This window comes from Lissotriton helveticus, chromosome 3_1, assembly GCF_964261635.1.
Source record: "Lissotriton helveticus chromosome 3_1, aLisHel1.1, whole genome shotgun sequence".
NCBI classification, from domain to species: Eukaryota; Metazoa; Chordata; class Amphibia; order Caudata; family Salamandridae; genus Lissotriton; species Lissotriton helveticus.
This window is the reverse complement of record NC_136061.1, coordinates 808,923,305-808,940,689: the sequence shown is the minus strand read 5'-3', so window position 1 is coordinate 808,940,689 and position 17,385 is coordinate 808,923,305. Positions and strand designations below refer to the sequence as shown.

Below are 17,385 nucleotides of genomic sequence, written 5' to 3'. Positions count from 1 at the left end.
GAGCCCCTCATCCCTCCAAGTATCTAGCCTACCAAAGAAGTCTATCATCACTTTGTCATACTCTTTGGGATTGATCTTACTATAACAACTACAATCCTGCAATTGACTAAGAGCTTCTTTTTTGTACTGCCCCCTCCCCCACAAAACAACATTTCCCCCTTTATCAGAGTGTTTGATAAGGAGTCCATCTTCATCCTGTAGTTTCTTCACGGTCTTGTGAAATAAAGATTTCCTGGGATCCATTTTGCGTTTTTTCTGGTTTTCCGCTATATACAATTTTTTTAGGTCTCTTGTTACGTTTTCCCCAAAGATGTCCAGATTATCCTTAACAGTTTGTGGTAAAAATCTGATTGGTGCTCTGAAAGGTGTGTGACCACTTGCTTTTAAGCCAGATCCCAGTCCCAACATTTCTTCATTTTCCGTCAGAATGGTGTCATCGAGTAGGATTATCATGTCTTCTAGTGCCGGTATATCGTTGACACTTAAGATAATTATATCATTGTCCGAGGCCGGATTATGTCCTTCAGATTGAGGGATATTGGTATGCTTTCCTGAATGCATTTTCAATAACTTGAGTTAACGGATGTATTGATATAGGTCCATTCTACTGTTTGGATAATTAAAATCATTACTGTCACAATAGGATAGTCCCAGACTCAATATTGCTTTTTCATCCTCTGTTATCTCCACAGAACTCAAGTTAATAATAGTTGCATTGTCATTTGATACATTGGTTACTTCCGTGTATTCGAGCGCAGCGTTCTCTTTGTTTGCCATCCTTGCGCTCCTCCTGTATCCCTCACCTCCTCGTCTTGGTCTCCTTTTCCTCGGCCTCTTCCCACCCACCCCCTTCCCTTTCCCATACGATATATACACACACACACACACTGAAAAAAATCAAGGGTTACAGTAATGTTATGGTTAGGGGAATGTGTCAGGGACAACATTAACGAATTGGCAAATAAAAAAACAAATACACAAAAATTCATCAGTTATTGTTAGCAGAGCTAACTATAACATGCACTCCTGCCAGACATGAGCAAGCAAGTTTCCCTCCCCATGGTATTGACGGCAGGTAAACCAACTACTGTCTCCCAAGGTGAGCTCCCTGGAAACAGCAAGTGAGCCGGAATGAGGTCTCAGGGGCCATTGAAGGCTACGGTAGGAAGGACAGGCGCCCCCCCCTCCTCCCTTTTAATTAAGTAATGTCCCTGTGGGATGAGGTCCCCATGTCCTTTAGAGGGTCAGGAAGGGGGCTCCACGTGGCCTCCTCCCTTTTTTGGATTTTATTCCCCAGGAATGGGTACCCCGGGCTACAGTGGCTTGTGGAGCGGGGCGTGCACCCCTCTCCCTTTAATTGAAGAATGTGGACCCAGGCAGCAATTTATGTTTTTTCTGCTTCAATTCCATGGCAAACATTTGTATTTTCGCCCGAGTGGGAGGGTGGGGGTGGGGGGGGGGGGGCTGGGAGAGATTAAATGGTGTATGTTCCTAAGGGGGCTGCACAGGAGGCCTAGGGGATCAGGGTATCCCTACCCTGCCCCCTTAAATTTATTTTTTTCTTCAAACTTCAGCACATGGCACTAAGTCTCCAAGACCTGTAACGGCTGCCACCAACATTTATCTCATGTTCCTGGCAGTAAATCAGACTGCTCCCTCCCGCAGGAGTCTGACTCTCGGGGGAGCGAGATGGCCCAAGGGGAAAAAAAGCTTCCTGGGTCAATCAGAATGCTCAAATTTTAAACTTATGCTCCTGAGAGCCCCAGAAGGACCTAACTTGCTGACATACAATTATTTTTTTAACCTTAATTTCTTCAAAATTACCGAACGGATTTGCACCAAACCGCAAAAACGCAATTTGTGGACAAAGATCTAGCTTCCTGCCAAATTTAGTGTAATTCCGTTCAGTAGTTTCTTCTGTAGCCCTGTCTAAAGAAGTCCATGGAAAATGCATCGGTCCCCCACTTGACAGATCAACACGAAACTTTCAATGCACAAAGTAGTGAGAAAATAGCACTTTTTTGGAAAGTTTTGTGGACGTTCGTCAAACAAGGCCAAAGTGATTAGCAACACCAAAAACGCATTTCCTATGGGAGCACTGACTTTTATATACATATATATATATATACATACATACATACATTCATATAGTATATTTAGCTTAGCTATACGAACTATGCGTGGTAAGCGCATAAGTGGCAAAGGCATCTGAGTGCGAAAGACTGTGTGGCAACGGATATTTCCAAACAAAGCAGAACTGCTATTGCCGGACTATAGACTTATCACTGAACAACTAATATATAGAGCACTAGGAAGTAGGTAGTACAGGGTTCCAGGGTTCCTCATAACTACCTGCACAATGAATAGCAAGTACAGCACATCTTAACAGTGGAAGCTTAGTTTACAGACTGTACAATATTTCTTGTGAATTGTGATTCGGATTCCCAGTCAGCATGTTTGCCATTATTCTGCAAATATTTGTGTGAATGGGGCTTTCTTTTGATCTAAAATCGAAAGAAGTAATACAGCAACTAACAGGCTGGACCTCTAATCACCACTGTTTCGCACCCCGGGTACCACAATTTCTCATGTAGGGAAAGAGTACATTCGCTCACTATGCAAGGAGAGACATCAGAAGGCCAGGAAGAATGAGTTCTACTTGTGACAGTTTGCGAGAGCCAGATCTCTTGTACTACAACTATTCTGCAAGTGAATTCTTTCCTACAGACGTGGCCTCATAGGTAGGGGGCAAAAAAGAGGAATCTAGCAGAATCACAAAACACGTGTTTGGGCCTAGCAATAGCACTTTAACATGATTGGCTGTTGGGCAGAGCACATGGTGTGAATGTAATACTTATACCAAAATGCATTGCATCATGATGCAGAGCAAAGTATATACCAAACAGCACCAATGTCAAAGAACAATCCCAAAAGACAATACAAGGCCGTAAAAATTAAAATTCCAAGAACAGGACATTTTGGTACTATTAGAGGAGTACAAGGGGCACTCAACAGTGGAAAAACATTAATGATTGCATGTTTTACTTACAAAACATTTTATTACAGTATTTCCCTAAATTACACATATTTACCCACTATAGAAAAACAGAATCAAGAAAAAGTTTGATAATCTCTGGCATAAGACCAAGAAACCTTTATAAAGGGCATATATGACTTGAAAGTAGACAACAAAAACCATGTAACAGAAATAGGAATTGTTAAAAAATGTAGAGGTTATGCACATACAATGAAAATCATATTTCTTACCTGAGTTAATTTAGGCAAATAGTCTTCCATTTCTTGTTTAATACTATTAAAAGAATTAATCATATCCTGACTGGTTGCATATCTCTGAGACTGAATTGGTGTTGGACCATGGAAATACCTAAGTCAGACATGGGGAAAGCAGAGATTTGAAATCCAGAATGTTTTTTTTTTTTGAAAACACATTTTTATTGATAGATCACATAGAAAGTCGCAGACCCCTGTACCCCAGAGGTATCTGCAGGACACCAGCATACATAAACAATAGCGTAATCCATCATTATGTTCAGAATCAATAACTCGGGCTCAATGAACATAACTCAGCTCCCCCCTTTCCAACTCCTATCCCCCCCCCCAACTATCCCAAACTCCATCCCACCCGGATCCCTCCCCCCCCCTGCACGGTACTCAACATGTCCTGTCCTACACACAGTCCACACCAGAGCGGACTGAAGCCTCAAGATCAGGATCTGGTTCCACTTGTGGCTCCAACCAAATACCCCTGTACTCGGCCCATCTTTTCCAAATCTTGAAGTACTTGCTGGGGCAGCCACGAGCCAGGAATATGGGTTTCTCCATCCCCATACAGAAATCTAGGCCCCTTTTCCATGCTATGAGCGATGGGGCCTGCGGGTCCTTCCAGGCCCTCGCAATGTCTCTCTTGGCCACAGTGAGACCCAGTAAGAGCAGGTGTCTCATATATGTTGCCACCCACCCCCTCCAGCACATTCAACAACCCCAACCGCGGCGTGCGCGGGAGCACCCAACCCAGCGCCTCATCCAAACCATTCCAGACGCCATTCCAGAATCTATTTCACAGCTCCATACCGTATGGAAGAAGCTCCCCTACTCTTGTCCACACCTAGTACAATCCGGGGAACCAATCAGGCCCGCCCTCCAAAGCCTCTGTCTGGTATAGTACACCCTGTGAAGGTATTTGAATTGTATCAAACGAAGACGGACCGATATGGCCGCCCCTCTGGGTCCCCCCATCGCCTCATTCCAGTCCTCCTCCTCCAGCGGCCCCACCTCAGCCTCCCATGTTTCCTTAAGCGTCTGCAAGTCTGAGGAGCAGTGTATGATCAGGGACTGGTAAATGCGTGAGATTTTCTTTGTGTCTATGTTCCCCATAAAGACTCGGGCCTCCAGTGGGCTAAACTCAGGAAGGGACGTCAAGCCCTCCAGATCTGGGGCTAGGGCATGGCGCAACTGTAAATACCTGAAGAACTGCGTGCGGGGCATGTGAAACTCTATGCTGAGCTCCTGGAAGGACTTAAGCGTTGTTCCCGACATAACATCCCCCAACCGGGAGATACCGATTGCGTCCCAGCCTGAAAAACCGGAGAGGGCTGCCAGACCTGGTAAGCGGCCGTTGCCCCACAGGGGGGTTTCCTCAGTTAGGGTCTGCCACCACCCCATCCGCCGCAATGCCCGTCTCCAGACCTCAAAGACCACTTGTGTCGCTGGCGGCAGGGTCTTGCGCCCCCTCGTCTCGTACAGCCATGTGTGGAGCGTACGTGGTTCCATCTGTAGCCTCTCTAGTGCGTAGGCCGGGTCGCTCCTTTCCCCATACCACCAATCATTTAACACTAATAAATGGGACGCCTGGTAGTAGGAAAGAACATCTGAGGTCGCCAGCCCCCCACAATATGTTGAGCGAAAACAATTGCGCAACGCCACCCTAATCGATCCTCCTGCCCAGAGGAATTGCCCTAGGGCGGAGTCCACTTGTTTAAACCAAGAGGGCTGGATCGGATACTGGTGATTTTGTAGCTGATACAGCAGTCTGGGTAGGGCCACCATTTTAAAAATAGCCGATCTACCATAAATGGTCAGCGGCATCCGGGACCATACTTTAATGTCCGCTTGGGTCCGTTCCCAGACCGGTGCTACATTGCGCTCCCACGCGACTGCCGGTATCTCCGTCAAAAACACTCCCAGGTATTTAAGGCCTCCTGCTGCTTTCTGCAATTCCAACGACCAGCCTCCCAGTGTCGGACCACTCCCCAGTACCCAGTGCGTAGATTTGCGGGGGTTCATGTAGAGGCCCGAGGTTTCGCCAAAGATTTGCAATATACGCAGCAGGCGGGGCCCTGATCTGTTGAGATCCGTCAAAAAGAACAGGACATCATCCGCGTACAACGCGATGCGGTCTTACACTTCCCGCGACCACTCAAGCCCCCGCAACTGCGCATCGATCCGGACCCAGGCCGCCAGGGGCTCCATGGCCAGGGCAAATAAGTATGGAGAGAGGGGGCAGCCCTGTCTGGTGCTCCTCTGAATGTCAAATTTTGATGACATCGCCCCCGCCACTCTAACCGAAGCCGTTAGCTCGGTATACAGTAACTTCACATAAGACACAAGCACCGGCCCTAGGTTCAGGCGCGGCAAGAGCGAGAACAGATACGTCCAACTAAGTGAATCGAACGCCCTGTCCATATCAGCCAGGAATAGCGCCGCCTGTGCCCCAAAGGACCGAATCGCCGCAACCGCGACCTGGGCTCTCCTGATGTTATGCCGAGTCGCCCGCCGGGGCATGAACCCAGCCTGATCAGGGTGGACAAGGTCGGAAATATATGGTAGCAATCTATTGGCCAGCGCTTTGGCCAAAACCTTGGCCTCCACATTCAGTAAAGAAATCGGGCGGTATGATGCGTACTGCTCAGGGGGTCGACCCGGTTTGTGAAACACCACCACCTCGGCATGTCTCCAGTCCGGAGGTAGACTACCTTGTTCCCTAGCCTCCTCTACTACTGCCCTGTAATGGGCTCCCAGTTGCAGATGGAATTTCTTAAAGAATTCGCTGGGGAAGCCATTGGGGCCGGGAGCCTTCCCAGTGTTCAGTTCCCCAAGGGCCACCCACCAATTCATCCTCCGTCAGAGGCCTGTTTAGGCGTTTGCGGGTTTCATCTATGATTGCTCTTGGCGGCAAGTCGTCTATAAAGTTGGCGACCAAGTCCGCATCTATGCTTTCATGTGGAGAGTATAGATACGCATAGTATGCCGCAAAGCCCTCCGCAATTAACTTGGGGTCTGTCATCAAGGAGCCTGAGTCATCTAGAATCCTCGGGGGAGTCTGAGCATGGAGCTGTCCCTGACAGTCTATGCAGCATCATCCCTGATTTATCTCCCCACTGGTACACTCTGCTGCGGGTAGCTAGCCACATCTGTCGTGCCTCGTCCATTAACTATGAGGCATAGGACTGCTGCGCCAGCAGTAACTGTTCCACCTGTCGACCCTCCCCATCCAGTCCACTACGTCGCTCCAATTCCCTGATATCTAACTCGGCCTGAGTCAGGGTCTCCCTACGCCTTCTCTTAGCCGCCGCGCACCAGGCAATGTCCACGCCCCGTAACGTGGGTTTCATAGCCTCCCAAAATGTCCCCTCGGTCGCCACTGTCCCTACATTGTCTGCTAGATATTGCGCGATTGCCCTTCTCATATGTGCTGGATAGCCCCCTAACTGCAAGTGCCAGACCAAGAGACGCCAGCGAAACGGCAGCCGCCGTTGATTCAGGCCTATAGTAACTGTCGTGGGGGAGTGATCTGACAGCCCACGCGGCAAAATATCCGCGGCCTCCACCCTATTCTGGGCTGCCAGGAGAACAAAGATATAGTCTAGCCTGGAGAACGACTTGTGGACCGCTGAGAGGAATGTGTACTCCCGCCGCGCCCCATGCATCAGTCTCCATGTGTCCACCCATCCAAGATTTCTAATCATATCATGTAATTTGGTGTGTCCTGTCGCCTCCCTACTCCCTCCTGGCCTGTACCTATCACTTGTGTGGTCTAACACATCGTTCCAATCTCCACCAACGACCGCCAGTCCATTTGGGATCTCTGCCCACACCGCCAAAATCTTTTCTATTAGGGACCACTGCAGAGGAGGCGGAGCGTACACACTACCAATCACCACCTGTTCCCCCCCCTAGTGTGCCCCGAACAAAGATATAGGGACCCTGTGTGTCAAGCCAGTGTGTGGAGTGGACATATGGGACCCTTCGATGTATCAGAATGGCTACTCCCCGGGACCCTCTGGTAAATCCAGCGTGGAAGACCTGTGTATAGCCAAACCTCTGAAGGTACAGTGTTTTAGACCCCAAGAGGTGTGTTTCTTGCAACAGTACAATATCCGCCCCCACTCTCTTGGCCTGTTTCAGAACCGCCCCGTTTGATCTTGTCCAGCACGCCCCTTACATTCCAACTAAGGACACGAAGTGTGTCCCCGGGCTCTACAGCCCCATCATCCGGGCCCAACATCCAGTACCCTTTGCATCCAATGAGTCCTGCTCCTGCCCGCTGTGCGTGTTCTCAACCCCCACCAGAACATTGACCAGACCGTGCAAACCCCCCCCCGAAACAACAACAAACCGTTCCCCGGATCCCTCCCCCATACCCCAAGAAACAATGAAGTACCTGTTGCGGTGACGCAGGGCCTCCACCCCAAACGCGGAGTCGACGACCCTCGCCACCAATGGATCCCCATCCCCCTATACAACTGCTCTAAAACCTACACCCACCCACCTACCCAGAAGGACCCCTCCCCCGCCGCTAGAATCCCCCCCATTCCCAGCCACCCCCCAGGCGTTCTCCGGAACCTTCATTTATGCATCAACGTTGTACACTCTTCCCCATATAGACGAGGCCCCCCGATATGTCCCACGACGGGGTCTCAATGGAGCATAGGGCTGAAACAGTAAGTCCACTAAATGTCTCTCAGTTCAATTCACGTGCCCTTCTTCTGCCTATCGGTCGCCCCCAATACCGTCTCGGAGGCCGTATCTGACGCCGACCGCTGCCTTGATCTGGATCTCCAATTGCCCTTGCGCCGCCCCTCCCGAGGGGGTTCCATCTGTGCTTCATCCTGTGTGCAGTCGGTGTCTCTCCGCTGGGATATGTTGACCTTCACTGGTCTAATTTCATCTGTCCACTGAAACACCTCTTCTGGAGAGTCGAAGAAATGCGTGCGGGATTGAAACACCACTCTCAACCGGGCCGGATAAAGAAGGGCATACTGTATTTTCAAATCCCGCAGGCGGGCCTTGGCTGCTGCAAATGACTGGCGCTGCTGTTGTACCATGCGGGTATAGTCCGGGAAGACCATGACAGTGTGATTCTCGTACCGCAACGGTTCTTTCGCCCTGGCTTGCTTTAGGATCACGTCCCGGTCATGGTAATTTAGGAGCTTAGCTATTACAGGCCGTGGTCGCGCTCCCTCCGGCGGTTTTTGCATCAGGGCCCTGTGTGCTCGTTCAATTATAAAGCAGCGAGAAAGAGTGTCCGGCGACATCCAGCTTTCCAGCCACCGCGTCAGGAAGCCCTCCATATCTCCCTTTTCACAGCCCTCGGGTAGTCCAACAAAGCGGAGGTTGTTGCGCCGGGCGCGCCCTTCCACATCCTCCACCCGGTGTGCCAATCCGTTCTGGATGGATTCCAGATGAGCCCCTTTGCGTTTAAGGGTCACTATATCATCCTCCGCCCCCGAGATGCGTGTCTCGACCTCCGTGATACGGGAGACCGCGTTGCGCAGATCCTGGCGCAATAGCGTAACGTCTGACCCCACTGCCCCGATCTTCGCATCAAGCACATCACGGGACTGAGTGATGGCCGCCATCAGCGCTGCATTGTCTGGCCCTGCCGCCTGGGATCCACCGGAGGCTCCAGCGTTGCCCCCCGGCCCGGCAAACTTGTCCATCGGGCCTTGCTTGGGGCCTCCCCCACCGCCACCTGCTCAGCGTGTCATGGCTGCCTAACTGCGTCGATGTCAGGTTCCCTCCGCAGAACCTCCGGGCGTTGTACACACTCCCAGTCCCAGGCCCAAACCGACCGCCGGAATGCTGAATGCGGCACCCCCCGCAGACTCCGCTGACCGTCTCTATTTCCCGGCTGCCACGGCTACTCCACTCTCCAGGGCCCTCAAGCTCCAGCCGGGCAAGCTGTCCGCTGTCTCGCCCACGATCCTCCCCCCGGGCACCTTGTCGCAGGAGACGTCTCTCCCGTACTCACCACTCACTCCACTGGGGGCCCCAGGTGTAGGAGATTCGGCTGCACAATCCTCCGCCCGCGTCCGCCAAGGCCAGGTCCCCCCTGCTACTGTTCAGGTGTCGGGCGGGGTACACAAAAATCGAGGTCCCCGGCTGCGGCCGCCCGCGCAGGCCTCACCTGACTGTCCTGCTCACCAAAGGGACGGCAGGACTCCCAGCCCGTTACCCTCTCCGTTTTGTAGCGTCACCCAGCGACTTCCAGCCCGGGGGCACCCAGCAGGGCTGTCTCCTACCTGCGGCGCCGTTCCGGTGCTGTGCTGTTTCGGCCCGCGGACCGGGTCCCTCCGCTCCACACCTCTCTCCGGGCCGTCCGCGAGGTCCGCACCCCCTGCCCGGGAGCCGGGGACTCCCCTGGTTGCTCCGGGACAGTCGAACTTCCGCCACTGCTGATCGGCCGATCGCCCTCCGGGCCGCCGCCACCCTTACGCTGCCGCCACCGGGATCGCCAAACTCAAGCTCCCCGGCTGCCGCAGACCTCCTCGGTCGCACCTCTTCGAATTTATATTGCACAGCCCTCGGGGCACACTGCCGGCCAAAAAACCACCGGCGACAGCTCGCTGGTCTCCGGTTCCGAATTGGACCCTCGGGGTCCCTGTGAATCGGGATGTGCAGGATTAATCGGCGGATAATTAGCTGGCGGGGACGGAGCTCCACTAGGCTACGTCCGCCATTCTTGCTGTCCAAGCCACGCCCCCGAAATCCAGAATGTTTTAATGTCAAATTGCAATATTCATTTAAGAATCTTATTATACCACAGAGGACACATTTTTACCTCACAGGAACAAATGTAATGCAATTCAAATAAGTATGGAATGGAAGAAATTTGGTCAGCAGGTATTATGAGTATTAAACAATTTGCTTGCAAGTAAACGGTCTAATAAACCGGATTAATCTTCTGTGGAGGGCAATCCCATGACAATAACAAACGGTGTATCCTTACTATGCAACATGAAATATTTCAATTCTCCCACCTTCAATCACACTAGTGGGATCCTTGTAGACTGTTAGAAAATGTTCAATTTGGTTCTGGCAGAAGAACAGTAAGAAACAAAACCTAGAAATAGGTATAAAGGAGAGAAAAAAACTGGAAATATACATACCTTACAAAATTCTAGATCGACGGTTGTCTGAGTTCTACTTTGGATGTAACAAACAGTAGACACTCGTGCAGCCTAATGGTCTAATGTGTGGTAGGCCATGGATTTCAAATTAAATACTTTCTAATGATGGATGAGCTATTGTGTTACTGGTATTCTTTTTTAACTCACAATCTTTGTTTAAACTGTGCAAAAAGACTTCCTGTTAAGTGTGAAAAGCTGATAAGTTAATAATGCAGATATCTTAGTACAGGCAGACATGCGGCTTCTCTGGCAGAGATGTGACACTACAGGTAAAAAATATATACCATGAGGACCAATTTTAATTCAATTTTCAGGGTCTTGAACTTAAAGGTGGTACAGAATCAGTATAACTGCATCTTGTGCTGGACTACAGCAATGCTGATCAGTAGAGGGTGAGCTCGGGACGAGGAGTAGCACCTATGGTGGCAGAGAAATAGCAGAAGATGACAGGCTACCTTGTCAGGTGCCATGCATTGCTTGAGAGGTGAGCGTGATGGAGAGATCTGTGGGTCCATGACAATTAACTTTGTGAGGCTTTAACTGGGGTTTCTTCCTTCGTCTGGCCCTGAACTGGACCTAAACGCAATTGAAGTGCTAACCTGCCTGTGATGAGAAGGGTTTTGCTGGCTCTTGAGAATTCCCAAGCCTTTGAGTAAAATCGGATCAATCGATCGGACTCCTGCAAGTAAGGGGTGCTAACTTCAGCTACAACAACCAAAAAGGTGGGGGACAAGGAGATTGATGAAGGACCAGTGCCCTTGCTCCCAAATAATCAATCAAAATGAAGGGTGGGTTCCTGAGAGAAAACAGAAGGAGTAATTTTAGAGAGATAAGAGGGGAAGTCAAGTTGACTTTTACGTGGAGCCCTCACACATCCTAAGGGATGTCATGCTACATCATAGGGCTCCTAGTCAGGCCGGTGCTGCAATGCCCTACGGTCCCCCCGAAGGGTCGCTTTGGCAGAGATCTCTTTGTTTTCAAGCTGTATGAGGAGTGCAAGGTAGTGCTTGTGAAATGATGAGTGAATTAAAAGTGGCTAAAGGGTATCTGTGTCGATTATATTTAATGATAGAGATCCCTCTGTCCCGGTAAAAAAACAAAAAGGTAGTGGCTGCTAGAGGGTTATAAGGCCCCAAGTAGCTATGAGATGCTATGCAACTGTATGAGTGAGGTAGACTGGGTCGGCATGTTTCGCGCTTTTAATGGTCTCAGGAGGAGATCCCTAGTGTTTCTTTAGGACGTATTAGAGATGGCTTCCTCAAATGATTTAGTGCCTTGCGGTGGTCCAATCTAAAACAACAAGAGAGAGAGAGAGAGGGGAAGGGGGTACAAACAGACAGTACACAAAATATAGTTAGTCATGTCTCTGGTGCATAAGTCGTAATGTACCAAGATGGTCCCTGAAGGGTGGACCATGTTAATATCTCTGGCCTCAAACTTGTAGACAAGACACAGTCTCGGAGGTGACAGAGCAAAGAAATACCAAATGAAGTGTACAACAAACCATCAAAGCAGGCTCTGAAAAATTCAAAGTCGAGCGTTGTTGGTATATCCCCATTAATGGCAAAACCTTTGTTAAAAGGTGATTTGTGCCCGAGGGAGGGGAGAGTGGGGGGGACAGTGGAGGGGTAGCAGGGAGGAAAGGGAGGGATCTCTTTCCTATGGGACACGGAGAATAGTCCCCATGAGTCAAAGGAGAGGGTGCATTCCGTAACGATCTGTATTATAAAATAGCACAGTTACGTGTATGCCCAACGTGCAGCTTGAAGATCTCGCATTGTGAAAGCCAGAAATGTACTCTCGATTGTGGCAAAATGCAAAAGCTGCTGCTCCTACCCGACCTCTTGTATGCTTGTAGATCGAAGTGGGAGTGATGCCCTCCCCCCCAGTATTGTAGTGCCCAGCAGCAGGAGGGACTGCCGGAGTCACCGGGAGCCAGGCTGCGGTCTTGTGGTGCTTTGCCGTCATCTTGGAGCGGTGAATGGCAAGCATGTGTGTGCTGACAGCGGCCGCCATCTTGTAACTATAATTAACTGCCGGTAAAAAGCATGCAAGTGTATGTAGAAATGAGGACTATAGAGCCTATGGGAGTTTGTAGGCGGAGTTGTACACAACTCAGATGTTTCGTAGATGGAGTCGTTCATGACAAATTGTGAATAGCGTTCCAAGTTCGGCAAGCTTTGTACGTTTGTAAATACAGTACATGCTTGATGGCGGTTTGTAAATAAAGTTGTACAGGACAGTCAAAAAACAGTTGCGTAGAGCCAGAGATGTAAAGAACAAAGCTAAAGGATAGTCACAATATGGCAATGGTGAGGGTATCCTGGAAAAAGAGGGAAACCTGGTATATGGCTTCGATTGGATTGCATATTGTTATGGGGTATAGAAGCAGGATATGGGGCCCAGATTTGTCATGGGTGTATGATTAGAAAGGGGCTTTAATATTGCAATAGTAATATCCACAAAGGGGATGAGCTTTCAACCTTGTAGGTCTAAGAAGGAAATTTCGCTGTGTAGAATAGAAAGTGATACACAGAGTGGGTAGATGTATACCAATAGTAGGTTGAGAGAGATGGAGTATTGAGATGATATGCCTGAATGAAAAGTGCTATTGTAGTTTTTTTATTTTTTATTTATTGATTAATTAAAATCTTACAAGGAATGAATGCTCAATTATGTACATTTAAGTTACATTACTTTGTTAAAAAATGGTTTGTAAATAACAGTAAATCTTTAAAATTTATACAAAAACATTTTCAAAACTGTTTTAAATAAAACAAGTACGTATGTATAAAAATTAATGATGAATATAGTCATTTTAGAAAACAATGTTATGTTCTAATTTTTTCAGTGCAATTGTTAAGAATTTTGCGAAAGCAGAATTAATGGGTAAATCATCTGGACAGAGACATCGAATCAGTGCTTGTCTACAAGTTCTTATCGCTCTTTCGTTGAATAACCTTTTAGGAAAGTTAGTCTTTCGTTTTTTAGTTCTGGGCAGATGCACAAGAGATGTAAAATATTTTCCTCACCAATTTTGCTATTGTAGTTCAATCCAGGTTATACCATCATTCAGGCCATGGCTATGTGTGCGAAGGCGGAATACCAAACTTCCTTTTTGAAACGGGTAGTGGTAATCCAGGTTGGATTGGCTTCCAAAATGGTCCATGTCAAGTGGTCCGTGGTATGTTGGAATTCAATATAGTGGTTGCACATTTTAGTAGTGCTGCAGCGAATATTGCTTTTGTGCTCACTGATCCTGGTTTCGATTGATCTTGTGTTCATGCCTACAGAGTGTAGGTTGCATGGACATGTAATGAGATTAACGTAGTTTTTCGTATTTCAGTTTGTGTGTTTCTGTATCCTTCTGAAATTGCCCGTCTCTAAGCTTTTTGTGTGACATGTGGAGGCACAGGCACTGCAGCTACCACATTAGTAGTGGACTTTCACTGCTGGTAAGTTCCATAACGTAGTTTGTTGTGTTGCCGTCTGGAGGGGTGGTCTTGTATGTATTAGGTGGTCCCTGAGATTTTGTGTTCTCTTGAAGAAGAATCTATGGCGTTCCAAGTTCAGCTCCTCTGTGTTGACCCTCTTCCAATGTTTTAAGATGATGATCTTAATTTTGTTAAAAATCGGGGTAAAAAGTTTACAATAAGGCTTCGCAGTGGCTTTTTGGTTGCTCTCTTAGTCAAGTTTCTGATTATTTTGGTGGGATAGTGTCTGGCCTAGAGGTTTTTGCTCAAATCGTTAGCTTGTTGGTCGTAGTCAGTCAGGTTACTGCAGTTCCTCCTTAAGTGCAAACATTGTTCATAAGGTGAATTTTCACTTAAAGCTTTTGGGTGATGGATATTGAAGGGGAGGAGGCTATTTCAGTCGATCTTTTTCTTGAAAGTTCTGGTTTTGAGTACTTCATGATCGAAGGAAATAAGGAGGTCAAGGAAAGGGATTTTCTCCTTGGATTTTGAGAGGGGGAAGTTCAGGTATAGATCCATTGAGTTAATCCAGAGGTGGGATTCTTGATATCTTTCTTCTGTATCTCCCCCAAAAAACAGGATGTAATCAGTGTAGCATTTCCATTTGATGATGCCAATCTGGTAGGGGTTGGTGGCGGAGAACACATGAGTGGATTCAAAGTGGGACATATAGAGGCATGCCAGGCTGGGCGTAAATGTGCTGCCCATAGAGGTCTCATGTATTTGGTATTACAGTTGGTTTTTATACTGGAAAAAAATGTTTTTCAGGGCAATGCTTGCACACTCTATGATGAAGTACACTTGAGTAGATGACGGGGTTGTGGTGGTCCTGAGGATGGTATCAACGGCCCGATGGTGGCATCTTGGTATGAAGGGCCTCTACATCGAGGGTGAAAAGGAAAGTGACCATCTGAGGATTCAGCAAGTCGTTGATATGAGACAGTGTGTCCTTGGTGTCCTTTAGGAAGGATGGAGTATTCTGTTCCAAGGGTTGTAAATAATGGTCACAGAATTGACTCAGGGGTTCAAGATAGAGATCTGATCCTGGATACTATTTGTCTGCCTGGTGGAGGGTGTATGTTCTTGTGGAGCTTTGGGAGGATGTAGGAATAAAAAATCCCTGGAGAAGTTGTCACTAAAAAAATCAGCTTAATTCTTCGAGATCCATCCATTGGTGGCTGCTTCATTGATGCCAGAGATAATAACATGGTAAAACGTCACTCTTCTGCTGCTTGACTGCCCTTCTGTCTCTTTCTACTTCTCCCTCTCTTTAAATCTCTCCTGCTTCTGCAATTTTTGGTTTTTCTTCTTTCCAGTTTTTTTGCTCCGTCACCCCTCCCACTGTGATCCCCAAAAGCCTGCACCTCTGCAGTGACCCTTCCCGTGTTTTCCTGCCTCCCAGCTGACTAGCACCCACAAGCCACAGCACTTCTTAATGGCAGCCGGTGTGAGGTGAAAGTGCAGTCCACTAACCTTTTGGTGGACTTGCTCCTTTCACTGCACAGCTCCCTCTGGCAGCTGCTGCTGACCCCTGGTCAGGAGTTCAAGGCCCTCCTCAACCCACAAGCTCATGCCTGTGCCTCATCCCTAGTGGTCTAGTGGTAGAGCGTCACTGCTCTGCTGCTTGACTGCTATTCTGTCTCCTTCTCCTTTTCTCTCTTTCTATCTCTCCTGCTTCTGCCTTTTTCTTTTTCCTGTTTTGTTCCTTCGTCGCCCCTGCGATCCCCCACAACCTGCCCCCTCCAGTGATCCTTCCCGTGTTTTCTCGCCTCCCCGCTGTCCATCTACCACCACAGCACCACTCCATGGCGGCCGCTGAGCGGCTGCGCCATTGGCGCATCAAAGGAAAACCCATCTGCGCCCTCCACAAACAAACCACAGAAATCTGTGACTGACTCAACAGTCTCTCCCGAAATAGTATTCTTCACAGGAACTTGGACCAACCCCAGCTCTGAACTGGACATCGCCATCCTAGACAGCTACAAAATCACAAGCAATGAACGTGCAGACCGCCCAGGAGGAGGCATCTCTATCGTACACAGGAACACCCTCCGACTGAGCACACACTCAAATGACAATGACAACCATAGAACACCTCCATGTCCAGATCCAGACCCACCCCAAAACCTCCCTCTGCTGCACCCTCGTCTACAGGCCCCCCGGCCCCTGCCGCCCATCACAGAGCGGTACAAAAGGGGGTGGTGATGGACGGAGCATCTGAATCAATCAAACACTCACACCCAGTCAAAAGATCTGGGTTTAATCCATCACCGTTCTTTAGCCCACTCTGCCACCCCAGTTCAGACATGGCTATTATGCAAATCAGTCTGACCCTGTGCCTCATGGGAACAGTCCAGCCTGAACTGCCAAGCCATGTCTTCCCTGGACCGGAAACAAGCTTCCGAGGACCGGTTTCTGGCCTTCCAGCCGTCTTCAGCCCGGCTTGCTTGAATCCAGTGGCAAAGTGAGCAAGGGACTCACGTCTGAGCATACCCTGCCACACTTATGGCGGCCAAAAGCGGTACAAAAGGGGGTGGTGATGGACGGAGCATCTGAATCAATCAAACACTCGCACCCAGTCAAAAGATCTGGGTTTAATCCATCACCGTTCTTTAGCCCACTCTGCCAACCCAGTTCAGACATTGCTATTATGCAAATCAGTCTGACCCTGCCCATCACAGAGGCCATCGTAGACCTCATTGCGCCCCAGGATTTCACATACACCAAGAAATTCTACTCTGGGACCTCAACTTCCACCTGGACAACCACAGTGACCAGAAAACGGCATCCCTCCAAAAGAACCTCACAAACATCGAACTCAAGCAGATAGTAACGAATAGTTTCTTACCTGTCGGTGTAGTTTTGCAGCTTGAAGATCTTTCTGGATTCACTATGCTGTGCATATTCCGCAATCTGGTGGTTGGGTCCGGATTCGTAGTCTTTGTTTTTTTTTTTTATTCGTAGCCCAGGTGGGCGTCGACGTCCCACCATTTGGTGTACCTTCGGTGACGTCGGCGTGCTTCCGGCGGAAGCTACCACCCTTGTGCGCCATCTTCGGATTCTTTTTTCTGTCTCTTTTTCCTTTTCTGTCTTTGTAGTGAATCCATGGCTATGTTTGTTAATCGTTTTTTCAACGTAATTCTTTTCACGTATCTTCTAAGTTTTAACTTGCTTTCTTTCTATGTGTTTCCACCTTCTTCTCCAGCCTCATCTTTCTGGCGGAGGCGGGTGGGTTCGCTAGTGAATCCAGAAAGATCTTCAAGCTGCAAAACTACACCGACAGGTAAGAAACTATTCGTTTTGCAGCGTGAATCTTTCTGGATTCACTATGCTGTGCATAGATTTTGTAGCGGTTTTCCTCACTTTTGTGGCGGTTGGGTGGAAGATGAGCGTTGGTTGTTGAATATATGTTGAAGCACTTTCTGTCCTACTTGTGCTTCTTTGTTCATCTGTACATCCACGCAATAGTGCTTAGTGAAAGT

At 48.6% G+C, this 17,385-nt stretch overlaps 1 protein-coding gene across 6 annotated transcripts in view; it reads right to left on the bottom strand.

Annotated features, from left to right (window-relative positions):
* Positions 1–17,385, bottom strand: part of GTF2H1 (general transcription factor IIH subunit 1) — a 482,809-nt gene that overhangs the window by 219,320 nt on the left and 246,104 nt on the right. For all 6 annotated transcript variants that reach the window (XM_078681075.1, XM_078681072.1, XM_078681073.1 and 3 more), the window contains exon 11: positions 3,268–3,385. In XM_078681075.1, the coding sequence (XP_078537201.1) occupies positions 3,268–3,385 (118 nt within the window). The remainder of the gene's footprint in view (positions 1–3,267; positions 3,386–17,385) is intronic.